Source organism: Bubalus kerabau, chromosome 12, assembly GCF_029407905.1.
Source record: "Bubalus kerabau isolate K-KA32 ecotype Philippines breed swamp buffalo chromosome 12, PCC_UOA_SB_1v2, whole genome shotgun sequence".
In the NCBI taxonomy this organism is placed as follows: domain Eukaryota; kingdom Metazoa; phylum Chordata; class Mammalia; order Artiodactyla; family Bovidae; genus Bubalus; species Bubalus kerabau.
The window spans coordinates 78453834-78480945 of record NC_073635.1 but is presented as its reverse complement, the minus strand read 5'-3'; the positions used below and the strand labels follow the sequence as shown (position 1 = coordinate 78480945).

The 27112-nt window shown below is 41.9% G+C and overlaps 1 protein-coding gene across 5 annotated transcripts in view; it reads right to left on the bottom strand.

Annotated features, from left to right (window-relative positions):
• MBNL2 (muscleblind like splicing regulator 2) overlaps positions 1-27112 on the bottom strand; it is a 166082-nt gene that overhangs the window by 113603 nt on the left and 25367 nt on the right. For 4 of the 5 annotated variants that reach the window (XM_055542869.1, XM_055542867.1, XM_055542871.1 and 1 more), the window contains exon 2: positions 802-1579. In XM_055542869.1, coding sequence (XP_055398844.1) covers positions 802-975 — 174 coding nt within the window. In that variant the 5' untranslated portion in view covers positions 976-1579. Of the gene's footprint in view, positions 1-801; positions 1580-11802; positions 11924-27112 lie in introns of all 5 variants that reach the window. The other variant, XM_055542868.1, reaches the window with a different exon arrangement.

The following is a 27112-nucleotide window of genomic DNA, read 5'->3' as shown; positions in this document are numbered from 1 at the left end:
ACCCGAGTTTGATCCCTGGGTTGGGGAGCTCCCCTGGAGGAGGGCATGGCAACCCACTCCAGTATTCTTGCCTGGAGAATCCCCATGGACAGAGGAGCCTCAAGGCTACAGTCCATGGGGTCGCAAAGAGTTGGACACAACTGAGCGACGAAACACACACTCTTTCTGTCTTGAATTATAGCCATTTGCTGTATTTTCCCTACCAGACAGTGGGCTCATCAAGGATACCAACTTGAAGCACATTCATTTCTTCTCTGATGTGCTATATGTTAACTTACACACGGTAGGTTCTCAGGGAGCACTGAGTGTGTATTTAATGATTCCTGTTAGCCATGGCAAATTTCCAAAGAGAGCGAAAAACCTCTTAAGAAGTATTTTAGGAAGCCCTTGGTCAAGAAAGCAAGCCACAAGAGGAGAAATTCTTCAAGAGGTGAATCAGAGTAACTGGCACGTAAAAGTGACACATTCAATTTCTTCACCTTTATATAACCTCCAGAAGATCAAACGTTAATAAAATATTTATCTTCAGTTGTCACAAGCCAGACTTTGATTTAAAACTCTTGAGTACATGAATGTCATGCCAGACCAAAAATACACTATCATGTATTTTTAATTTAAACATGGATCTGTAAAAAATTTATATGTGCCTGACATGAAAAAATCTGAGTGCAAATCTCCCAATAATCACCACAAATAAGAAAAACAGGATTGAAAATCGATTGTTAGAAGTACAATGCAAAGCATTCCGTTTGACAGTCCAATGTGGCATCGATGTGACTACCTAAAAATGCATTCTCTTACCTTTAGGGAATCAAAGCAGGCAATTACTCTTCCATTTTCAACCTGGCAGCTTTTGGGGGGGTGGGCGAATTTGCATTCCTCATCAGAGCGGGAGCAGGTTCCTCTCTGGAACTGTCTGCAAACCTCTAACGTCAGCCATTTTGTGTCTCTGACGGGGGCAACATTCAAAGCCATGATGAGAAAATAACTGGGATCCTGTTCCTCCCTGCTAAATGATGAAATCAATCCAAGTTCCAATGATTCCAAAACTATTGTTGTGAAAAATCCCACATGTAAGTCTGAAGGTAAGTGATAAATTGCTTAATGAAGTCCAATCCAGGATACAGAGCGCAGAGAAAATTTATCGGCAGGCAGTCACTCATCAATCAATATGCCCCACTCGAAGACTGCGGGCCGCAATAAAAGCATGCTCAGTGTCATCTCTAACTGCAAACGTCCGAGTCTCCTGATCGTTTCGCAGACACAACTGTTTTTAATAAAGTGACCTCAATATCATGGCACTCCTTGGGAGAATATTTAGTCCTGACACTCACAGATATTGACGACGCTGGAAAATAAGCCACTGAGATGTTCAGATCTTAGCAGGATTTCTTTCTCCTTCCACCGTTTAAAATTCTGAAATCAAGCAATTGGCAAAGTCAGACAGTTGAGGTATCTTCATCCACTCGTAAGGTCAGGGTAATGTATATTTGACAGAAAAACAAGATCTGAACAAAAAGCTCCCGGAGTGTGGTTTCCAGCAAAAGTGACTTCACACAGGCACTTTTAAATCTTGAAGCTGCAAAACATAAATAAGTGGTGAATCAACTATCCTATACTATAAAACATTTCTCAATTAAAAAATAAAATCAACTTACACCCCAACTCAATGGACTCAACACTTGAATAAACTATTTAGCTCTTATCTCGAATTTGCAAAAGTGCAGTTTAGAGTTTTGAGCTTTGAATATAGTAAGAGAAGTTATGCATTAAAAGAAAGAGAAGAATACGAAACTGCAACTGTATTGCAGAAATGATCCAGGCAGCAGTCCAAAAGTTAGGGATGACTCAAACAGATGAGTATGGCAGACACAATAATTAGGCATTCTGAGACAATTCAATCTAATGTGCTTAATCGCCAAAACAGTGTATTAGAACCGTGGCTTCCAATTAATTTCACATTTAGGCCATTGATTTTATTGTTGAAAATGCTATAAACAATTATTTGGGATGTGTCTCTTCTATTTAATAAGGATATATTGTCATTCTGGATGAAATGTGCACTCCTCACCCTATACGTCCTTTCTAGTTTACAGAGGTTTGAGCTTAGAGAGGGACAGGTAGACCCCTCCTGATATTATTCTCAGATCTCTCATACTTTCTCTCTACTTTTAATACTTGGTTGATGGTAATGTTGCTTTCTTTCCCGTTTGTAGTTTTCATTTCCGCTTCCCTAGCGCCTTAGATCAGGGCTATTAGGTCCTCAAGAAGTATTTATCGAGCAATTTAGCTGATAACTGACTCACTCACTAAGTGAATGAACGCAAGTTCATTTTACTTTAGCACAGTTTAGTTTTTAACAGAGTCACAACTTAAAAATGTTTGGTTCTGCAGAATCCTGGAGTTGAATCACAGATCTACAACAAAAATATGACTGATTAATTCAGATTTCTAAGATCAGCCCATTTAGTTTCTTTTAATATCTCTAAGGATTATGAAATTATAAAAATATTAAAAAATTTAACATTGAGTGCAGCATGAATGAAAGACTAAATAACAGAAGTTGGTCATTTTCATATATTGAGTATGCCACAAGCTACCTTAGTTATTTCCTTAGCCTTGATGTCCTTTTAAAAAATTTATAACTGAAAACTTAATGGAGGCTGGAAGTAGGTTATTTAAAATCATCACGTACCAAATAAGTTCAGAGAGCAATAATCCTTGAGTGGTTCACAAGTGTTCGCTGAAAAAGTAGGTCTGACTGCCAGTTAGGTTTAGTTAACTCCAGGTAAACCAAGCTGAACAAGGCTTATCTGCAATAGGGCTTTTTTCAGCCTTGAATGCGTCTCTGATGGGGGGAAGGCCTGCAATGGCATCTGCCAAGCTTATCTAATCGTGGATCGTTTATTAATATTTAGTGGGACATCTCCTGGGACGGGGGGAACGCTTCTTCATCACAACCCTTCTCTTCCTTGTCAGTAGAAGTGTTTGAATGAGCTGTAACTGTATGTGCACTGAAGGACATCGGCAACCGGGGAAGCTGTGACGCACTCCTAACTTCCAACTGTGAAATATTTGAGGGGCCTGACAGGCTCCTGCTTGTCTGTTTGGCAGCACTGTGTTCCCAGAAGCTAACATTCAACCATCTTAACTTCAAGAGTTTAAGAAGATGAGTTTAATAACCAAGCTGACTCTAGGTCAGGTTTCGCCGACCAGCCTGGACCTGCACTCTTAACTCAACCCCCACCTCTAACCCCCATGAGAACAAAGGACGAGCGAGGAAACATTTCTGCCCGTGTGTTCAGTGGAGATGAGGCTCCAATAATGTTGGAGACACAGTGAGAGGCTGGACACGTGGAGTTTATACTTGCAAAAATTTTACAGTGTCCCTGAGTCCTAAGGACCTGGGTTTACTGGGGGTCACAGAACAACAAAGATGCAGGAGATGGGTTCTCATCCTCAAAGCCGTACAGTCTTGGCTAACCCTTCACATGTAGGAAAAGAAATCGGCAAATATGGATTCAAGCACCAATGAATTATTACTCAAGTATTCCTGAAAACCACACCGGAACAACACTCTTAATCCAGTCCAGTGAATGGGGTATGCTTTTGCTCATACTTTTAGATATGAAGACAGTTCCCTGCTCCCACCCCCCTACCCCGGACTTCTGTGAAAATCCAATCGGAATTTAGATCATCAGACTCTATCAAGATGAACTTGCTTTTAAAAGCAGAGGAGCCAAGTTTCTGACAGCCAGTCCAGTGTAAGTCAAAGATGTTCCAGAAAGTGCATCAGATTGCAGCTAAATATACTGCTATCCTAACTGTTGGTGAATCCGCTCTTTCTCCCAGCTTGTTCTGTTTCAATCCTAAGAGTTCCGGAACTACTATTATCAAAGACACCGCCTCCCTCAGGCCATCACAACCTCCCTCTTCAGGAATGGGTACAGCTAGCAGCTCTGGACGGAGAAGGCAATGGCACCCCACTCCAGTACTCTTGCCTGGAAAATCCCATGAATGGAGGAGCCTGGTGGGCTGCAGTCCATGGGGTTGCTAAGAGTCGGACATGACTGAGCGACTTCACTTTCACTTTTTACTTTCATGCATTGGAGAAGGAAATGGCAACCCACTCCAGTGTTCTTCCCTGGAGAATCCCAGGGATGGGGGAGCTTGGTGGGCTGCCGTCTATGGGGTCGCACAGAGTCGGACACGACTGAAGCGACTTAGCAGCAGCAGCAGCAGCAGCTCTGGGAATGAGGAACCGAGAGCAGATTTAAATCAGATCAGGGGAGCCCACCGAAGGAGATGGGCAATGATGGGTGAGGATGATTAACATGGTAACCAAGGGACAAGACTAAACTATACTACACAGACAAATTACATACCGAGCCTACCAGACTGCAGGCTCCAGCGAGGCAGGGTTACTTGTTAAGGCTTTGCTCTTCAATACAGAAGCCACTGGCTACAGATGGCTACGGAACACTTGAGATGTGGCTAGAGCCACTGAGGAACTAAATTTAAATTTTTTATTTCTTCTTAATGTAAATTTAACTTAAAAACTGATCCTCAGTATACTTATTGGAAAACTTTTCAGTATGCTCGGATCAACTATGAATCTACTTTTCAGTTGTAAATTTCACGGAATCTAAATACAGGTCAAGTATTAATCTTTTCAACAAAAATCCAGCATCCTAATTGAGATGTGCTCTAAGTATAAAATTGCCCATGGGATTTCCCAGGCAAGAATACTGGAATGGGTTGCCATTTCTTCCTCCAGGGGATTTTCCCCACCCAGGGATTGAATCTGGAGCTCCTGCATTGCAGGCAGATTCTTTACTGCTGAGCCACCTGGAAAGCCCAGGTATAAAATACACACCAATTTCAAATATGGTGTGTATTTTTAGTATGAGAAAAAAAGAACATGAAAAATCTCAATATTGTTTCATATTTACTACATGGTGAATTGATAATATTATTAACAAATTGGATTAAATATTATGATTAAAATTAAACTCACTAGCCTCCTTTGGAGAAGGCAATGGCACCCCACTCCAGTACTCTTGCCTGGAAAATCCCATGGACAGAGGAGCCTGGTAGGCTGCAGTCCATGGGGTCTCGAAGAGTTGGACACGACTGAGCGACTTCACTTTCACTTTTCCCTTTCATGCATTGGAGAAGGAAATGGCAACCCACTCCAGTATTCTTGCCTGGAGAATCCCAGGGACAGCGGAGCCTAGGGGTTGCACAGCTGGACACGACTGAAGCGACGTAGTAGTAGCTTCCTTTTAACTCCTCTCCAAAAAAATTCAGAATTATATATGTAGTTTGCATTATTGTTCTACTGATGTCGTAAGGGCTTTTGCATTTCTTCTATTAGCCACAGAACTTTCTGGAATGGTGAAAAGAACCCTGGCCTAAGAGCCAGCTTCTAGTCCTTATATTGCCAAGGCTCCTTCATCTGACCTTGGGTAGGTCAATTTTCTCTGTGACCCAGTTTCTTCCTCTGTAAAATGTTGGTAGTTTCTACTTACTTTATATGGTTGCTGTCATGAAGGACTGATTACAAAAGAAACATAGAGACACTCTGTGAACAGTAAAGTGCTGACCCAATGCAAGGTGATGAAAGGAGAAGCTGCTCTATCAATATTTATTGAAGAAATACACTCCCAAGCTTCCTCTCTGCAGTGGTTCTCTATCAATGACCCGAGTCTTGCCTGCGGTGTATCTGCTCCAGGTGTAGCTTCTGAGAGCAAGACGGTGCCGTGGAGATCACAGAACTGCCTGCAGGGGGCGCTCGTCCGGGGCCGCGTATCCAGAGCGCCCCTCGTTTCTCAGGTCGCCTTCAGTCTGCAGCCGAAGGGAACCCCCAGAGACGGTTCCCCCAAGCACAGATCCCACGGTGTCACTACAAAGGCCTGGGCCTGCTGTCTTTCCTCCAGCTGCTGCTAACCCAGAACTGAATGAGACACTTTCACGGCCCAGCAGTCACCCTGGGTGCAGCAGTGACAGGGAACCTAGGTGGCTTGAGGGCTTGGGGAGAGCACCGCTCTGGACTGAGCTCCCAGCGCCCTGGGTGAGGGGGAAATTGTGGGGAGGGGGTGGCATCTTCCAGTTCATCTGCCCAGAGGGGCCCCTGTTAAAATGTGTCTGTGTGGAAAAGACATGCATGGGTACTCAGTCACTTCAGTCCTGTCTCTCTGTGACCCCATGGACTGTAGCCCTCCAGGCTCCACTGTCCATGGGATTCTCCAGGCAAGAATATGGAGTGGGTTGCCATGCCCTTCTCCAGGGGATCCTCCTGACCCAGGGATCAAACCCAGGTCTCCTGCATTACCATCTGAGACAACAGACCACTATTTTCAAATCCCCAGACTTCAGTTCAGTGCCTGATATATAGAACACGCTCAACAAATCTTTGTCAAATAAACTCCTGGTCTTCCTCCTGGTCCATTTGCACTTTAATATGGACCAAAGTTGGGCTCCCCTGGTGGCTAACAGTAAGGAATCTGCCCTCAATGCAGGGACCTGGGTTTGATCCCTGGGTCTGGAAGACCACCTGGAGAAGGGCATGGCAATCCACTCCAGGATTCTTGCCTGGAGAATTCCATGGACTGAGAAGCCTGGTGGGCTATAGTCCATGCGGTCACAAAGAGTCGGACACGACTGAGTGACTAACACATGGACCAAAGTCTAACCTAAAGGAATAAGGCTCTGAATAGAGAATGTCAGTATTATTCTGTAGGAAAATTCTAGCAAGTCCCACGGGCTTACCCTGCTGCTTTTAAGTAAGTTGACGGTGAAGGTGAGAAGATGCCCCAGGGATAAATTATTTGAGCTTCAAAACCCTGAATCCTCAGCCCAGTGGTTTTCAAAGGGTAGTACGTGGGCCAGCAGTCCCAGCAGCCTCTGGGAACTTGCTAGAAATGCAGATCCTTGGGTCTCAGCACAGAGGTCCTGAATCAGAAGTCCTGGGTGTGGGGCCCAGCAATCTGTGTTTTAACCAGCCTTCCAGGACTAACTCTGAGGCACGCTCAAGTTGGAACACCACCGGGGCAAGGATTTCTTGCCATCCTCCTGGGTGCCTGGCATCCTCTGGGCTCTGAGGGAACCCGGATGTCTGCCCTGAGTTGATGGCCAGGTCCTGGGGTCACTGATTCCCACACCAACAATTGCAGGAGGGCTGGCTGAGGGCTTCTCCCAGTGGCTGTGTTTCTGATCAGTCAAACAAAATAAAACTAGATGACACAGAAAACACCTGGGAGATCTGCCCCAGATAAGATGTGCTTCTAAGAGAATTTGAAAAATAGACTATCTCATAGCTTGCGGGTTTTGTTCAGGATGAAGCAGGCCTTTGGTGGGGATAAACAGAGCTTTGTTTCCAGGACCCTTGTCTGAGAGAGGGCTGTCTTAGGGCACCGGCGGTCCTTGGTGACCAACAGTTGGGTCCCAAGTCCCATCAGGCCAGAGCTCTTTACAGAGGGGCCACCTTCTCTAGACGGCACCAGATGTGACAAACATGGAGCATCACCGCTAGACTCATCTTCAAAGAAAGGCAAGACTGAAGTTCAAGGATACCGAAAGGAGGTTCTGTAGTATTTCCTGAAATGCCAGTGGACTCGCTGTGCAATGGCACCGAAGAATCCCAAGCTTTTTTTAGGGTCTTCACTTACATGATACTTCATTTTTCAAAACATATTGAAAACTCCTGTAGGTGTTAGATTTTTCAGAAAGCTGTGACTTTTGACTGTAGGCAAGAATTCGCTGCTCACGTTGGCTTGTTATAGCCGCTCTGTGATGTCATGATGTCACGGGGAGAGTTTTGGTCCGTTCCTCCCTGACCCTGGTGAACTCCCCACAGGCTACATCCCTCAGACAAGCCCAGTCTGAGAACCTCAGGTGTCCTCGGCTCACCCACACTTTGTAGCCAGTTTGTACGTTTCTGAAGGGAAACACATTCATCATGTCTGATCTTGAGCCTGAGATTGATCAAAACGTTAAGACCGCCTTAAGGAAAATAGTTGTGTGGCATACAACCCCTCCAGCCGGCTCTTGGTCATCTAAGGTATTTCAGCTGTCTGCCAGACAATGGCCTCCTAGGGAGCTGATTAAAGGATCCTTGCAAAACAAACAGATTTCTGAGTCAGACAGTCAAGGACTCATTATCCATTAAGTAATTTATGGGATGCCTTTAATTTCATTTTGCATAAATCTAATTACAATAAAGAAACCATGTCTCCCAGAGTTTTCTAAATTTTAATGTGGAGAAAATCTTGAGGATTTCCTATTTTTAATCTTTAAATTCTTAAAATACATCATTTAAAAGAATGATTTTTTTTTCCTTCCTGTGAGTGGCTTGAAATCTGAACATCCCCACCTCTATTTCTGGAGCTTAATTTAAAATAGCTCTCCACGTGTGCGCTCCCTTGGTCCTTGACTCGCGCATCCTGAGTGGGAGATGAAGATGCCCAGGCTGGAGAGGGACCCAGGGCAGCGCCATCCGAGGCACTGGGCTAAGAGCCACTTGACCTCCAGGAGTGGTGTAATCCTTCCCTAATCACAGCCCCTGAGAAGAGGTCCCTTCCCACAGGAACCCCAGAGGACCAATAAAAATACAGAAACCATTGTGGTCCCAACTGCCAAAGCCATATAGAACCTCACTGACTTTTCCAAGACAGACAGTGAAGGCAGCAGCCAAAGTGATTGTCCCTAAAAAGATTTTTGTTTCCAGACACCTTTAAGATTTTTAAAAAATATATTGGAAATGTAAATGAAATCATGCTTTGAAACTCTGGCACGGATTATGGGTAAGAACCAGTCAAATCCTAAGGGGAAGCAACTCTGACTATTCCCTGGAGGGACTGATGCTGAAGCTGAAGCTCTAATATTTTGGCCACCTGATGTGAAGAGCTGACTCACTGGAAAAGACCCTGACGCTGGGAAAGATTGAAGGCAGGAGGAGAAGGGGACGACAGAGGATGAGATGGTTGTAGAGCATCACTGACTCAGTGGACATAAAGCTGAGCAAACTCCAGGAGACAGTGAAGGACAGGGCAGCCTGGCGTGCTGCAATCCATGAAGTCATAGTCGGGGACGACTTTGTGACTGAACACACACGTGGGTAAGAATGAAATTTTCTACCCTGGATTCCAGTCAGTTGCTCCTCTGCTTCTCTGAATAGCTGTGAAATGTCACCTAAGCTCTCTGAGCTTTGGTTTCCTTGTTTGGAATCATGAGGATTGAAAACACTGGACTGGCCAAAAAGTTCATTTGAGTTTTTCCATTAACATCAAATGAACTCTTTGGCCAACCAATACTTAAACCATAAATGGATGTACTGTAACCAAAATATAATTAGCAGTATATATGTGGCTTCCCAGGTGGCTCAGCAGTAAACCATAAATGGATGTACTGCAACCGAAGTATAATTACTAGTATATTTTAACGACTCTCTGTTTGGTGTCTAACCCTTATCAGCACTAGATAAGATATCAACTTGCCTTACATCTGTGTTCCTACATACACACACACTGGTGGAAATGACTCCTATTCACTGTTACACATTTTTGCAAAGCAAATGAACTGTAGCTTAAAGAAAGTAGAGCCTCTTTCCATGAAGGTGGTACAAAGTATGAAGTCCTTCAGAGAATGTTAGACAACCCTTTGATGGATGGTCTTCAAAAACTACCTCCAAACCCTTGTTCATTCTAAGCAGGGAAAGAACCCGGGCTACCAGTGATGTCTTCATTTCATATGATACTTGTTCTTTTGAACATACTTTCAAATCCACTTCTATAGGGGAAATTAAACACTGGGGCACTCAAGGTCATGCAGTAAGTCAGATAAGCCAACGTTTCATGATAACAGAAATAAAAGGAGAAATTCCCCCATGAAAAGGTTTCCTCTTGGACCTGGTTATCTTACAGTACAAGTGAAAACTTCATAAAATCCAGAGCTCCTTTTCCTGCACAAACATTTCCAGCCCATTTTCATTGTCATTTCCAGGAATGGACAGAGAGAAAAATCCCCCTCTTCAGTTAGAAGATGAGAGATTTCTAAATATACTCCTGAAACTACAGCTAGATAGAACAGATTCAACACATATTTGTATTCAAATTATGGGTTTTTTGCTATGCCTGTGTGTTCTATCTAAACATTTATAATTCAGTTAGGAGCTACTCTTATTAGAATAAAAGCAATTGTATTAGATACCAGTTAAGACTGACAGCACTTACCGGTTTCCTGGAAGTCCAGGATCCAGTGGGTGCAGTCAGTTTAATTATCAAGCCATCTAGGCCTGAAAGCCAGGGAACCCTTTGTCAGAACTTCCATTTCCTGCCTCTGGTGGCCAGGACTGCTTTTCGCTTGACCCTTTTCCTTTTCTCTCTCTGTAATCACCAGCCGAATGCCTCGTTCATCTGCTTATACATGTACAAAGGCCAATGACCCCTTTTGAACAAAATTTTCGTAACGTAACTTTTATTACCAACAGATGAAAATCATACATAATCTAGCCAACATACACACATTTAAGAAAAATCAATCTATTGTCATAACTGAAATACAACTAAATATCAAAGGAAGTAGAGAAGATTCTTGAGAGTCCCTTGGACTGCAAGAAGATCAAACCAGTCAATCCTAAAGGAAATCAACTGAACATTCATTGGAAAGACTGATGCTGAAGCTGAAGCTCCAGTACTTTGGCCACCTGATTCGAGGAGCTAACTCATTGGAAAAGACTCTGATGCTGGGAAAGACTGAAGGCAAAAGGAGAAGGGGGCCACGGAGGATGAGAGGGTTAGATAGCATCACTGACTCAATGGACACGAATTTGAGCAGACTCCAAGAGATAGTGGAGGACAGAGAAGCCTGGTGTGCGGCAGCCCACAGAGTCTCAAAGAGTTGGACACGACTTAGCGACTGAACAACAACAAAGCTATTTAAAAAATAAATGTGTGTTTTAGAATGTCCAAGCTTAGGCACAAGTATATCAGAAGACAGAATGAAGTGGTGGATATCCATGACTTATCTTGTGTGATGGGCACACAAATGCAAACTGATGTAGGTGTGACAGGTGATGTGGCTAAACAATTCCTGTTAAAGTTCCTAACAAATTAAAGAACAATCTTGCCTCAATTTACATAGTTGCATTCTCGAAAAATTCAGTTCTATCGGCTGTCCAAAAAATAAAAAATCAATTAGAAGAAAACACTCATGCAAATATGTGAAACAGAGTTAAGATCTTGACCCAGATTACCCAGAATAGCATTTTTACTTATGTGAATGTCCAGCTGTACACTCAGCACTCACTAGACACAGACTAGTTTTTCACTCCCAGAGAGTCATATCCATTGCAAAATGTCAAAATCCATTACTTCCACCCATTACATTCCAGAGATGTTGCCTGGTCATTAGGACAATGAGGGAAAATTGCTCCTTTAAATTTCCAAGGTTCTCTATAGGGGGCAGTGCTACCTCCACTGATGACATAGCTGAGTAAGTCTGAGTAAGTCGACTCCGTTATAAAGTATCAGGATCATTAGTAATGTGGATATTGGGGAGCGCTTGAGATCTAGACAAGTCCCCAGCTGGAGGATCACTTAGGATGCATTAGAATTAGAAGAGCTCACAGGTGGTGAAGTTGGTTGGTGATTCTGGCAAGGGTCCAGGAGAAAAGGACCAATTCAGGCCCAAACTTATACCAATGGGAAAGAATCCGCCTGCCGATACAGGAGACACAGGAAAATCCCTGGGTCAGGAAGATGCCCTGCAGGAGACAATGCCTACCCACTGCAATATTCTTACCTGGAGAATTCCATGGACAGAGGAGCCAGTGGGATTGGGAGTGAGCAATGCAGTGAAGGGAACTGTCAAAGAGGACTTCAGGATGCGGTCCTGTGTGAGCGGGAGGACAATGATGCTCTGCCTAGGAGGAAGGAAGTTGGAGAGAGGAGGCAAATTGGAAACTGGGGTGTAGAGGTCGTGGTCATGGGTATATAGTTGGAATTACTATTCATAGAAATGATAGCTAACACCACAGAACAGCTAAAATGAGAGAGAAAAGAGAAATACTTATAACAATATTTACATCTGTGTGTATAATCTAGGAGGGGCTTCCCAGGTGGCGCTAGTGGTAAAGAACCCGCCTGCCAATGCAGGAAATGTAAGAGACACAGGTTCAATCCCTGGGTCAGGAAGATCCCCTGGAGAAGGAAATGGCAACCCACTCCAGTGTTCTTGCCTGGAGAACCCCATGGACAGAGGAGCCTGGCAGACTACAGTCCATTAGGTCGCAAAGAGTCGGACATGACTGAACCGACTTAGCACACGCATATATGTAGGAGAGAAAAAAGAAAGATTTGGACAGGGTCAAAGACACTTTGTTCAGTTATTTAGAGATGACAGAAAGAAGAGGAGCAGGTGGAACCAGAGGAAAAGAGTAATATGAGACAAAGGGTTTTCTGAAGAGTGTTACATCTAGGTGATGGGAGAGACATGCAGAGTTTCAGGGTGGACTGAGCAGTCAAAAATGATCAGTGCCCCAAGATCAAGGGTATGTGGACAACTGGTGGTGGCAGATGTCACCACTGCCTCTGCAGGTGGCAGTTTAGCATGGGGGGAGGTGGGTGGTGGGGAACAAGGTGCTCAGTGTCTGGGGCTCCCCAGAATACCTGGGGCTGCAAGAACATCATGGAGCAGCCAGGAGAATTCTGAACTCTGGTGCTCAGCAGGCAGATGGCCCTTGATCACCGGTGGGCTTCTAGGGAAGCGACCTTTGTGAATCTGAGATCTGCTCACAGCATCGTGAGGCCACCCTCTGTGGAGTCCCAGGAGCGAGGCAAGAACCTGCTTCTCCATCACTCTCTCCCATTTCCTTAGTCTTCTGAGTGGAAGGAGAAGAAATGCACGGGAGCATGGGAAAATGGCAGGATGGGGTTTGGGCCAGAAGAGGCACCCAAAGGAGGAGGAGCGACTTGGGCACTAGCCAGGGTGGGGTGGAAGGCTCTGAGATGGGGGCAAATGGAAGGGGGGAGCAAGGGCAGCAGACTGGTCTCTGGCTGGAAGGCAGGCAGATGGAGTGGAGTAGTTCTTACTCTGGCCCTTTTATCTCAGACCGGGAAGAGATATGGTACAGGCTGAGACTGGCTGAGGTGGGGCTTGAGATGTCCCCCAAGGGCAGAGAGATAAAGCCACAGGTGTCAAACAGCCCAGGAAGCACCATTTCAGTGCGACAGCGTGAACTTGTTCTGAAATACACGATTTCTCCACCTGCCCTCAGCAACCTGAGAGCAGGAGCTGCCAAGTTCCTGATGTGATACTGCATCAGTCCTACCTCCTCACGCCAGCTCACCCTGCTTTATTCCCTTCCAAAGTCCTGTTCCTTGTCTGACACTCAACATATTTACTTACCTATCTGCTCAAGCTCTCCCCCAAGCACAATGTGATGTCTCTGAGGGCAGGGTCTGTCTGTATCCCTGCCATCTAGGGCAACATCAAAACTTCAGGACAGGGCAGGTACACAATAAATATTTGCTGAATAAGTGAAAGGCTGAATAGACAAATAAGTAAAAAGAACATACTACGCAGCTCACAGTTTGTACCGCCTGTATGGTTTGCTTTGTTCCCTCTTCATGATGTGATTTGAAACATCCCTCAGCCACCGTTGTTCTTGCTGTTAGTTCTCTGGGACTCTGATTTCTTAGCTTTAAAAACGAGAGGGCGCAACAATTTCTAAGGCCACTTCTGCCCTTAACGTTCTGTGATTGCACGGTCATTGGCAAGGCTGATTTAAGGAGAAATGTATTTTTAGGACCTCTTCTGGAAATCTTATCAGCCCGGCTGGGTTTGGCCTAGATTTGTTACCAGGCCGGTTTGAGCCCAGGGATCTAACAGGAGCAAGGGCATGTGTGTGTTGGTGGGGGCTGGGGAGGGGAGAATAGAGGGAAAGGGAGGGGTCTTTGGGGAGCTCTTGTGTTCCTGCACCAGAGTTCAGATTCAAGGAGGCTCTGTACTCAGCACGCAGGAAGGAACAGGTATTAAACACTGCAGTCCCAGGCTGCAGAAAGCATGCAGATCCAGGTCTCAGGACCCCAGGGGTTTAGTTCTTCTTCATGCTTTCTCTCCCACCAGAACAGCACGTAGAGCGCTACCATGCACCAGGAACTCAGCAACACTCCCAGTCCTGTCTTCATGCTGTGTTGGTGGGAGCTGCTCTGCTCTCAGACCTCAAGGAGGGGTCTGAAACTTTCTGAATGGAAGCACTACTGGTTCCTGAAGGTTCTCAGCAAAATAAATAAATAAATAAAGATTGCTAAAAGTGGAAGTGAATTTATTTCTTGGTAAGACTGGGCTCCAAGAGACCCTGGTATTTCCAGCAAGTGAAGGCCCAGTTTTTGAGCCACATGGTGCTTCCCAGATGGTGCTTGTGGTAAAGAACTTGCCTAAAAATGAAGGAGAGGCATAAGGGACACAGGTTCGATCCTTGGGTAGGGAAGATCCCCTGGAGGAGGGCACGGCTACCCACTCCAGTATTCTTGCCTGGAGAATCCCATGGACAAGGGAGCCTAGCAGGTTACAGTCCATGGAGTCACAAAGAGTCGGACACGACTGATGCAACCTAGCACACACGCAGGGACCATCAACACAGGATACCCTGGGGTTAAACGCATCTCTGAAGGCAAACTAGAGACAGTAGATTTTCCTCTGCCCTGGTCCCCTTAAGTAACGGCCATTGCTAGGTACCCATTCTTCTTGATTTTTGCAAGCCGGTGTTGAATCCATTCCAGGGAGGTTCTGCTGCGAAGATCCTCCCAGCCCACCAACTTCTTTCACTTCCAATCACATCCCACTAACTTCGGGGAATACAATCACAGAACCAGACACGAGGGGTATCTGAATTGGATGTTCCCAAGGTTCAGAAGGCCCCAGAAGGATGCAGAATGCTACTTATTTTTTTGAGCCCTGTGGGAAAGATACCAGCAGGGTCAGGCATGCAGGTGATAGTACCTCATTACTATCTAACCCCCAAAACTTTTCCCTACGGAGCACCATTCAACTTCAGCTGAAAAACCGAACCCAGGAATTCAGGATCAGGGAGAGACCAATCTATTCAAATAAGATTTTAATTTTGTTGTCATTTCACTCACCCTAGAAGTTAAAAAAAAAAAAAAATCAATTTCCTGCCACACTTTTTAAAGTCACTATTGACAAGGCATGACTCAAGTCCCAAGTACAAAGCAGGCGACAAAAGACGGTGGGAGTCAACAGTTCCCCTTATCTTTCAGGAAATTGAGCTTACTGCTGGAATCGAAATGGACAACAAATATTTTACTGTGCTTACAACTTGGGGTTCTGAGTAATAAAAAAAAAAAAAAAAAGGACAAATCTGGCAACCAAAGGGATATTCTATAAAAACGCCCAGCATGCTGAGGCCGGGCATTATCAGGGGTGACAACCGCTAATTGCTGGAGGGAGGTGGCATCGGCTCACGACTTGTTAAACCCCTCCTTCCTCCTTTTGCTTCGCTCTGCCCAGACAGGGCACTCCTTGGAGGCTAATCACCACCGTGGCGCTGCTTCCCTGCTGCCGCCAGTTGTCATTATTTCTAAGCAACGTCACCCTGAGCTGTGTCACCATGGCAACAGCGGGCCACCACTCGGAGGAGTGCCACAGGGAAATGGGGAGAGAAAAAAACGGGTCACGTGCCGAACCGCTCCCAGTCACGGGCAACTTCTGAGGTGGCAAACGTGCTTCTTCCCATTTTATGGAAGGGGAGACTGAGGAACGGACAAAGGCTCTCCTGCCTTCCGGGGAATGGAGGAGCAAACGCCAAACCTTAGGACCACACCTTGTCCGGCTCTGTGCTCCCTCGTTGATGTGGCGGTCGCTCAGTCATTCGACAAACGAGCAAGCAAACATCAGACAGGGTGGATGCTTTGGTATTTTGTAGGTAAACCAAGAACTCCTTAGGCATCTGTTTCAATGTATGAATGCTAAACATTGGTCTCTTAACTACATGTTTTGCACATTATTTTCCAGACATACAATTTTTATTTAAATGTCTAAGTAGTTTTGCTTTCCCAGGTCTACCCAACCTGTGGACTTCCCTAAGCTCCTCAGTTCTTCTTTGCCCACTGCATTTCTTCCCAAAACAGATCCATTTTCCTTTAGGTGTTTTTTTAAGAGGTGTACTGCTGAGTCGGAAAATTAATAACCTGGTATAACCTGTGATACCACTCTGATGACAAGCTCTCGAGTTACCTGTTCATTATTTTTCAAAATGATTTTATCACCTGCGTTCCCATGTGCACGCTTCAACTGCTCTTCTAACGCTGGTTATTCCTGAAACCAGTCTGACCTCCTTCTCAAACAGAACCAAAGGCTTTGAATCAAACCAAACGTGACAAGATAAAATAAGAGAGAGGAAAAAAAAAGGTGGAGTCTGAATAACATCTTCTCTGATACACAGATCATCCTATGCCTACCCACTTAACAGTCTTTGCCTATTCCAGTACCCAAAATCTTTTATTTTTTTTTTTGGTCATTAACACTATGTGTAAAAAAGCAACTTGACCACAAAGTAAAGCTTTTACAATTAAATATTATTTTCCTAATGCAGTCTCTAACAGAGATGAAATTGGAAATAATTTTTATGAAGACAATAAAACTTTATGTGTAGAAGTAAATGGGTAAATGGGGTTTTGCTTATTGCAATGGGTCTTCCTGGCAGCAATCAGAATGTCTTTCTCAGGATTGAACATCAGTGTGCGTCTAAGGGAGACACAGATGGTTTACCCAAATCCACGATACTGAGAGTCAAAGACATTGCAGCTTACACAACCACGTGCCCTTGGGCCAGCCTTTAAAATGCAGACTTCCTTTGCCCCATTCCTTTGTTGCCAAGACTCTACTGATCAGCTGTCCATGAAAGCATTTGGAAGACTTAAAGCAGGGCACCAGTGTGAGGATTTCATTCACAGGGTCCTTCCTGAGCAATGGTGGGAAGATGGCCACTGATGCTGGAAACTTCAGTGAAGGCCAGTGGCAATCCTGCAGCCCTGGCCAGAGACAACCGCTTTTCCCAGGAAGAATGACTCAGCAGCAGCAAACATTTATTAAGCCTGGCTCCCCGCTCTTCCGTGGGCCTGGCACTATAACTCCTCGTCAGCTCTGCTAGCAGCTATTCCCAGGTCTCATCTAGCTTCCCAAATGGTAGTTCCGATATGTCCAAAGAAAGCTGATAAAAAAGATCCCTGTCCCCAGGCCAGCACTTTTAAGGGTTCCCTCTGGCTTGTCTTGCTGCTGCTGCTGTTGCTAAGTTGATCCAGTTCTGTCCAACTCTTTGCAACCCCATGGACTGCATATAGCCCATCAGGCTCCTCAGTCCATGGAATTCTCGAGGCAAGAATACTGGAGTGGGTTGCCATGCCCTGCTCCAAGGGATCTTCCCAACCCAGGAATCGAACCTGCATCTCCTGCGGCTCCTGCATTGGCAGGCGGCTTCTTTACCACCAGCACCACCTGGGAAGCCCTCTTACTTAAGTGGATGCTTTAGGTTTACCCAAAGGTGACCTTCAGAAAGAGAAGCACTCTGCTTACCACATGTCAGACAGAAGATGGAGTGTTTGAATGCACAAGTCCCTGGGTAGACTATGGACCAACTATGGAAAATTAGCTCAGCTCTTCTCATTACCCACCCAAAACACAGCTAGTTCATCAGATTCCAGGCAGTTTCTAGAAGGAAAGGGCAACCAGCATCTCTTTTTCCAAAGTGGAAAAGTATAAAGAGTCTCTGAAATGTACTTGCCTGCCCTTTGGGAGTAGCCTAATTGCCTAATTGTCAGAAAATGGGTAGGGCTGGGAGTCAGAAGCGCTTTTGCACAGTGACATGTGAGCCAGGAGATTTGGGGGTGAGTTTACTCAGTCATAAAAAAACGACCAAGCAGTGGTTTTCAAACTGTGAGCAGCTACGAGGCCAAAGGTAAACATGTAGTGTAGTTTACGGAAACATCGATTTTACTTTAAAAGTTTGGGGGTAAAAGGGGTGAGTCATTTAAAGTTATTTTTCACTATTAGAACATATATATATATATATATATATATATATATATACACACGCATATATAGGCTTCCCTGGTGGCTCAGATGGTAAAGAATCTGCCTGCAATGCAGGAGACTCAGGTTCAATCCCCCTGGAGAAGGGGGGGCTATCAACTATGTCCCCCCTTCAACCCATATCAACCATGGCTATCAACTCCAGTACTCTTGCCTGGAAAATCTGACAGAGGAGCCTGGTGGGCTACAGGCAGTGGGGTTGCAAAGAGTTGACACGACTGAGCAACTAACATACATACACAGAGAAGACAAGATTTAGAAGACTTCAAATAAATAAGGAGACCTGTTCCATCAGGCCTTCTAAGCCTCAGGAGACCAACTCCTCTCTCCTCTGCTATCATGGTGCCTCAATGGAAAAACTTGAGAAATACTGAAGGACAGGGTCTCCTGGGCTGCTACTTCTACTTTTAACATCTAGGGATTGTGTTTCTTGCCTAGTAGTGAGAGGAATCTTTAGGGACCTGTGATCCAGTGGGGTTTAGTTTGTTAACTGCAGCAGGAACACAAAGTTCATTGCAGCGAAAGATTTCATCTGAATCACTAACCCTCCTCAAAGAAAATAAAGCTTTTCCAGGCCATTCACTTGCCTAAAATGATCATGGGGGTGTACTCTGGACTTGGTGTTACCTTTGGGGCTGGGCAATCTAATGTACCAATTAATCTCCTATAAAATCAGAGCTGGTCAAAAGCACTTGGACTGTTCATGTCACTGAGAAGTGGTGTCCATTGCGTTTCAGCTGTAATTTGTTCACTTGGACAAGAGATAATCTTGCTTTAAGAAATCCATCAAATTAACTATTTTTCTTAGGAATTTACAATATGACTAAGGATCATATGGTAACGAAAAAGCAGATTTGGAATTGCAGATCATTTTATATCCCCACACATATAAGAATTAAACATGACAGAATGGGGGACTAGGTTTAAAAGAAGTCAAAATCAAGTTTAAATCAAACGTTTAGACTGAAAAAGTATTGAGGCATATGTTTTTCAGAGGCTATTATAAATTAGAGTAAGAGTGTTAGAGTAAGTTAATAATGTTAGTTTTTATCTTAAACTTTTATAACCAAAATTTTCATCAGCTACTTACTCCTGATATTTGCTAAATGCCTTCCTTTCCAATCATAATATAACAAAATCCTCCATCATGCTTCAAAAATTGGAATTTTTTTTTTCAGATTTCTAGGTGTGAATTGTAATTTTTCAAAGGGAAATCACAAATGTTAACAAATTTGGAAATGATTCAGTGTTACAATATTTTAATCTAGATATCTAAATGCTTCTTACTCAGCAACATTTATCAACCAAAATTCTATATGCTTGAAAAAATTGTATTGGAAAACCCCTAAGGAAAAAAATCTAGTGCATTTTCTAGAATGTAAACTTCTAAAAAAAGCACTATCTGATAATTTCTGTAATAAGTATAAAAAGAAGTATGATGTAACTGTAAAATGAAAATTTTTGTGCATCATTATTCCTTAAAGGGAGGATTAGCTTAAGAATTTTTTCTAATGAGAGTGAAAACTAGTAAACTTGGAATACATTTAATTTCCTTGGTAACAAATGAATGAGATCCACAAGTGATGGTACCTTTTACTCATGTGTCATAGGTGTTTCTATCTCAAAAACATGAAGTTTAACTCATAAGGAAATTTTTAGAATATAATGTGAACTTAATATCTATATATGTTTCTACTTGATATCATTTAATCGAGTCATGAACTTTTGAGGGTACACTACTATGAACAAACTATATATCCCGAATAAGTCTAAGCTGAGATTCCCTATGGTTGGGATAAGTAGTTTTCATTTCTTCGTTTTAATTACAAGATTCAATAAATATCTGTTGAGTAGATAAAATGGATAGATGGATAAATGGGACAAAACAAACAAAAAAAAGATTCTCTTTATTTTAAATGTATATATCAGTTATATTTCCTATAAAGGAAACTTTTGTGCAGTCTAAATGTACTAGACTGAACTGTGTTTTTAATACATCAAAACTAACATTTATGAGATGTGTAAAGGTCTGAACTTTCAGTTAGCAAGATGAAATATCTACTGCTGGTTGCATTATTAGTTGAAAATTCTCTGGGGAAGCCTGCATTCATAGCAGGATATAAAATAGAGAGAAACATCTGTCACTAACTATTTGCTTTTGAGAAGTTTCAGAAGATCAGCTGTTCAAAATTTTCAAACAGTCAGGAAACAGGGCAGCCAATACCTTAATATATAACAGGAATATATGGCATAACTGTTGGAAAAGAAAAGAAAATATTATCATTATCTTCAGATGATATGATTATATACCTAGAAAATCCAAGAGAATTAAATTTAATTCTCACTAGGAAAAAGTGAGTTCTGTTGAGCTGCCAGAAATGAGATAACTAAATAGAGTTAAATGGAACCAATAGTCTTCTTGTTCTCTAGCATAGCAATAATCACGTAGAATACAAAAAGAAAAATATACCATTTATAATAGCTGCATAAAACAAATGGGAATAATGCCAACTGAAAATGTTTTAGACAGATATAAAAATTAACAAACTATCTGGAAATATAAAGTAATACGTGAATAAAATTGAGAGATTTTTAGATTAGTGTTCTTATCATTTAAGAATATTAGATCTTACAAAATTATAGAATTCAACATGATTTTAATAAAATATTAAAAGGATTTTTTTTGTTACTGGAAGAGGTTATTATGATTATGGGAAAGAACTTAAAAATGATTTTGAAATTTATCTGAAGAAGACATAGATGAGGACAGAGAGAAATTTCTGAAAAAGAATCACAGTATATGGAATTGGCACTAGTAGATGGATACATATGCTATTAATCTAAAACAATCAAAACAGGTTGTTACTAACGAAGGAATAGATAGCTAAATCAATGAAACTGACTATAAGTATCTTGAGAGAGACCCCAGTTCACCAAGAACTCAGGATCCAAAATAAGTACTGCATATGGGAAAAGATGCCTTATTCATATTGAAAAAGGTTTAGAAAAACTGAAAAGAAAAAATTATTTTGTAAACTCATACCGTTCCTCAAAATAAATTCTATGTTGATTTGATTAAAAAAGATAATCCACAAAATGGCAAAAGAAAATATAGGTGAATTATTCAGCAATAACAGGCAGGCATGTCTTTTGAAGAATTAAAAAAGCAATGCATACAAAGAAAACAAAAAAGAACAACAAAAAGCCTGATCTTTTATGGTTTCAATCGGTGGTGACTCGAAACTTCTGGTTCAGTGTCAGCTTGAGTGCAAGTAGCTATCTAACTTCCCCCACAAAATCCCCAGTAAAATACCTAAAAGTTGATTTAAGAAATGGGGAAAAAGAAAACTTTCAGCAGGGTTAGAAACAAGGAAAGTATATCAGACACATGTTTTGAAGTCTGTGCTACTACTATACTGAAAACCCCCACTTTTGCCCAGGAGTTATATTAAACCAGAAAACAACAGGTCACTGATCAGACTCCCTTGTGCCATAGAAACAGCAACAGCAGTGAGGCTTGGCCAGGTTGGATACTTCGCATACAGGCTGAGTACACGGAAAAGCTGGGTAGACAGAAGTAACCTTCATAACAAGAAATTGAGCAGAGGCGACATATCCCTACCAGGCAGCCCCTGACCAGAACCCCCTCCACCCTGTACTGAAGCTGTACCACCATGGAACTCCATCAAATTGACATCAAGGAGACGCTATCGACAGTCAGGTGGCAAGTGACGAGCCATAAACACAGATTTCTCTGCCCTGGTTGAATAAAAAGAAACAAGCCTGAGCAGACTTCCTTCAAGATGAATAAATGAATTAAAAAAAAAAAAGGCAAAAAACTAGACTTGTAAGGAAGATCCAATATGAGACCAATGGAAAGATTTTGCAAACTAAAACGAAGATCAAGATGGAACGCTCAAGGTTTATCATAAAAAAGTGGGAAATATTAAGATACCATCTTGCTTTGTGTTTTCAGTAAAGTTGAGTAAGATTCATGCTTTCTTCATGGACACATGAACTAAAAAAGGAAAGATGAGAAAAAAAGACAACAGACTGAACTTAAAAGGGACTGAGAGCTATCCAGAAATAAAAATAGTAGTTGGTTGACGTAAGAAAGGAATCTGAGTAAACCAACATTTCAATAGCAGATTAAAAAACAACAACAACTTAATTTTATGCACTGAAGAGTACTGTCAGTGTACAAAATGGAATCAATGAGGTGGAGAATACACTGGACATATTCATGCAACATATTCAAAGAGGAAAAAGAGGAAAATGATCAGAAAGCTAGTGACAGCTATGGAGGTGAGAAAACAAAGATCCAACCTAAGAACTATCAATGCCTTAGAGAGAGAGAGAGTGAGAAAGAAACGAAATAGGAGCAATACTTAAAAGGTACAGGTAACAAAGTCTTGGGAGGTTCCGAAAGGAACTGAGAAAGAAGATCCAAAGAGAATTTGGTGCTCGAGGCAAATTAACAAAAAGCCTGTGAACATCCTAGCAATTATGGAGACAAAGGGAGATTTCTAAAATTATTAGCCTTTCTGCCCTCCCCCGCAAAAGAGTTAGCTACAAATGAACTCATTGGCTTCTGACTTCTCTTGGGCAGTACAAAACACTAATCAAAGTCAATAGAAACATCTCTACTGAATTTTGAGTGAAAAATGTATTACTCCAAATAAATACACTCAATCATATTCTATGTCCTGCCAGAAAGTGAAAAATATTCTCAAATATGTACTGGATCAAAAACTACAGCAGTTCCCAGGAATACCACTAGAGCCAGATTCTGAAGGAAAAAAATTAGGCATCAGGATTAAATATTTATGTATTAGGATGTTAATCACAGCATGATTTGTGAGAACAAACAATTAGTTTGCTTAAACAACGCAAATGTTAAGTGACAGGAAATGCTAAATAAATGATGGTATCTTCATATCATCGGACATTAATCAGCTCTTAATAACCACGTTTTCTAACCATGTAGAATATCAGATCCAAACACTTCTTGTGTGATATAAATATTTTATATTTTTTCTTTAGGAAGCAAATGTTCTATTACCAGAAAACAAAACAAAAAATATTGTAAGACAAAAATTCTAAAAATGCCCCCTGGGCTTTTATGCTTGCAAACATGTAACTTCCTGAACAATAGGTCAAATGTTACGAAAATCTAGGGACAATCATGTATAAGCTGCAAGTACACTTCCCAGCCTGCTGCTGCTGCTGCTGCTGCTGCTGCTAAGTCGCTTCAGTCGTGTCCAACTCTGTGCGACCCCATAGACGGCAGGCCATCAGGCTCAGCTGTCCCTGGGATTCTCCAGGCAAGAACACTGGAGTGGGTTGCCATTTCCTTCTCCAGTGCATGAAAGTGAAAAGTGAAAGTGAAGTCACTCAGTCGTGTCCGACTCTTAGCGACCCCATGGACTGCAGCCTACCAGGCTCCTCCGTCCATGGGACTTTCCAAGCAAGAGTACTGGAGTGGGGTGCCATCGCCTTCTCCGACAGCCTCAAATGCAAGAAAGTAGCAAGATAGAGAAATTACATTCTTTTGCTAAGTCTGGACATACTTTCATGATTGTGAACTTTGCCCCGTTAGATGAGATAATAAGCATATCATATGTCATAGACTGTTGTCCAAGCTGATCAGTAGAAATTATAATAATCAGTGTTACTGAAAAATAAGTCACAAGGTAAAATACAGTTTAGTATTTCAACAACCTGATGTTAATTTGAATAATTCAAACTCACAGTGAGTGGGTGGTGGTAGAGGGGCTGGCCAACTTTTAAGAAAAGAGATTAAAGGAAAGAATGAACAGAGTGACAATGGCTTGCAAATTGCAGCTTTCCAATAATAGTAAAATTTGCATAGCACTTTTCATAGAACTTGGGAATAAAAATGTTACATTATAACTGCTGGTTATTACTTCTAATAATAAGACATAACTAATGGAAGCACCAAATGAGACAGTTTAAGCATGACATTCAGGCTACGGCTCCCCGTCTCATCACCTTCTTTGATTCAATAACATTTTAGATAAAAAGAGAGGGGTTTTTTACGGGAAAAAAGGCATCTGAATTTCACTTTTTTTAATAGCAGTAGGGAACTTGTTTTTGTGTTTCAAATGGCTAAAGATGCTGGGCTATGGTTTGGTCTCTTTGGGGACTCGGAGCATGTATTTTAGAAGGATTGCTGGCTAAGGTTTGGAATGAAGCATAAGTCTGCGGTATCAGGGCCCCATAATCACTGTTTCATGCTTTAATCAACTAAGCTATTCAATCAAGTACAAGATCGTCAAACATGACTACAAAGTATTATGAAGAGTAAATTGTTATGCAAAGAATAAAGAACTACACGTTAAATCCAGGAGTAATAAATATGGGAAGAAATGTTTGCCAAGAAACACTGTTTCCAGTGCAACATAAAAACATGAAACCTAGAATCAGACTGTCTGATGATAGAATATTTTCGGTTGAGAAAGTGTGAAGAAGGATTTGCTATATATGTTTTGATTGAAACTAAATGTGTTCTAGGTATGGGTCCACCTATGTTTGGGGGGTAAAAGTTACAAGCAAAGCAATCAGTCAGCAGATCCAAAATATTAAACTGCTTACAAACTATTTAAAACAAAAATAATGCCACTAAATCAAAATGTGACTAAAATATAGGGGGGCATTGTTAATTGTTTTTTAAAGCTATCTGACTTTATGAATGAACCTAAAGAAACATCTCGAGTTCTAAACATTTTTCATATAAGCAACACCACTGCCTCAAAATCCATGATACTTTATATTTGAATTCACAGATGCGTATCCCAAAATGTATCATTAACTTCAACTCATCAACAAGAGAAACAGATACGAGAGAAACGATGCTTTCCTTAAGAGCTCTGAGAAGAACCATAGTCACGTTCTTCTAGAATGAAAAGCTAGAGGTTTTCTGTCCTAGACCTTAGAATGAATCTCTTTTTCTGGCCCCTCTTTCAAAAGACAATTCAATCAAAAGACAATTTGGAATTTTAAAAATCAGGGCAGCAAACTATTTTAAAGGAAAAACAAATAGGGTGTTCTCTGAGGGCTTCTATATTAACATGTAGCCAGGATTCAGGTTCCTGTTCCTCCTAATATTGCTGAACATAAAAAACAGAATAAAGCAGACGGCAGTTTTTAATAAATCATCTTTTTAAAAAAGACATGGTGGGCAATCGTAAAGCTCTCCTCATGTCTTAGTGAAAAGCCTCAATATAATTATTCTCACTAATATCATCAGCTGTCATTTACATAGAATTTTATCCAGTGAATAAAGTGCTTCCAGCATGCACTATCTCATTAAATTTCAGAGGTGGACAATAGGTACTCAAAGGGTTGGTCTGGAGACTGTCAGCCTGCACAAAAGGAAGATTTCCAATAACGACTTTCATTATTTAGGCTACTCAACACTGTCTTCCCCAGATTATCAAATATCAGTCTCATTGTGACCCCATATGTATTCGGATTCACGACTGCCCCCGTGCTATTTACAGAACAGCAATAAGTATATTAAGAAAATCTACTGGCTTTGTGATAAAGCTGACTGTAACCAGCTCATAAAGCTGGTATCTGTGTCCTTCAGCAGGAAGGAAAAAATCCCGTCTGGGGGAGAGCCTGTCCTGTGGTGTGGCTCAGTACAATAGCTCTCTTTTTCTTTACAGGGTCAAAAATTCAGCAAAAGAAATTAATAAAAAGCCTTCTCAGATTAAAAAAAAAAATTCTCTCTCTACCGCCAACCCCACTGCCCCCTCCCACCAGAAGATAGAGACAGAGAATTTTAGAAACAGGAGTTTATTCACAGTGCTTAACTCAAAGCAGACTTCCCCTGGATTAGAAGTGCAATTTACATACTGTATAAAATGTCAGGATGATATTCTGGTTCCTTATACACACTGCTGATTTTACTGTATACTTTACAGTCTTTTCCTCCCATAAAAATTTCCCCTTTCGAGGTTTAGATCATTTTCTAACATAAAGAGTAGGCATTCACATTTTTCTTTTTTAAATAATGAGGCAAAGTGGTTCGCCATAAACATTTGAAGTTCAACAGGCACTGGCCCATGAATACATATGTATATATATAATTATGTGTATGTGTAGGCAGATAAAGAGAAATAATAGTAACCAACATTGACTGAGGGCTCTCAAAATGCTACAGCTCTAAAATTCTTATTAGTCAACGCCTGAAATATCACTGCCAAAGTCCTGTTTGAAAGTTGGGATGTTGGGATGAGTGGTTATATTTAAACTTTGAACTCCAAACAGAAATTTCAGCCAGTTTTAGAGGCTGGTTGCAATTTAAGCTCCATATTGAACTAACAGTCTAAATGCTCTAAACCTCAATTTTTTTTTTTTAATTTGTAAAATGAGGCAGTATTATACCTCTCTCTCAGGGCACATTAAATTAGAAAAAAAAAATTAATGTTTTGAAAGTAATTGTCAAAGTGCCTAGAACATAGCAAGAGCTTTAAAAGAGTTAGTTTCCTTCTTCTGCTCTATTCATTATCTGTTATTTAACCTAGAAATCAAAGAAAATTGTGCTGCTCTGTGGACCTGGCCCTGAATTCCTGATTTGTTTTAGTGGAGGGACATAAGCACTTGAGAGAAATGACTACAAATTAAACTACAGCAAAACATCAGAATCCCATCTCAAAAGGCTCTTTCCTGGGTTAACAGCCTCCAACCCCGCCACCCTGGCTCACCTAATATCACTTTCAGGAGACAGGAGAGAAAAGGAGAGTTGTAAAATCATTTTGTTTCCTCAAGCTTAGAAAAAACAAAAGTGCATTTTATATAGCTACCTTTAGTCAAGGCAACTTAATTTTTCCCTTTAGGGTTTGACTGAGTTAGGATGGGTCCATGGATACCACCCTTGTAGAAAGAACTTTCAAGTGCTGGATTTTGGAGACACCCAGAAATTTAGTGTTACCTGCGGCATGCAAGTTACGATCTTCTTGAGGTCTAATCCGGA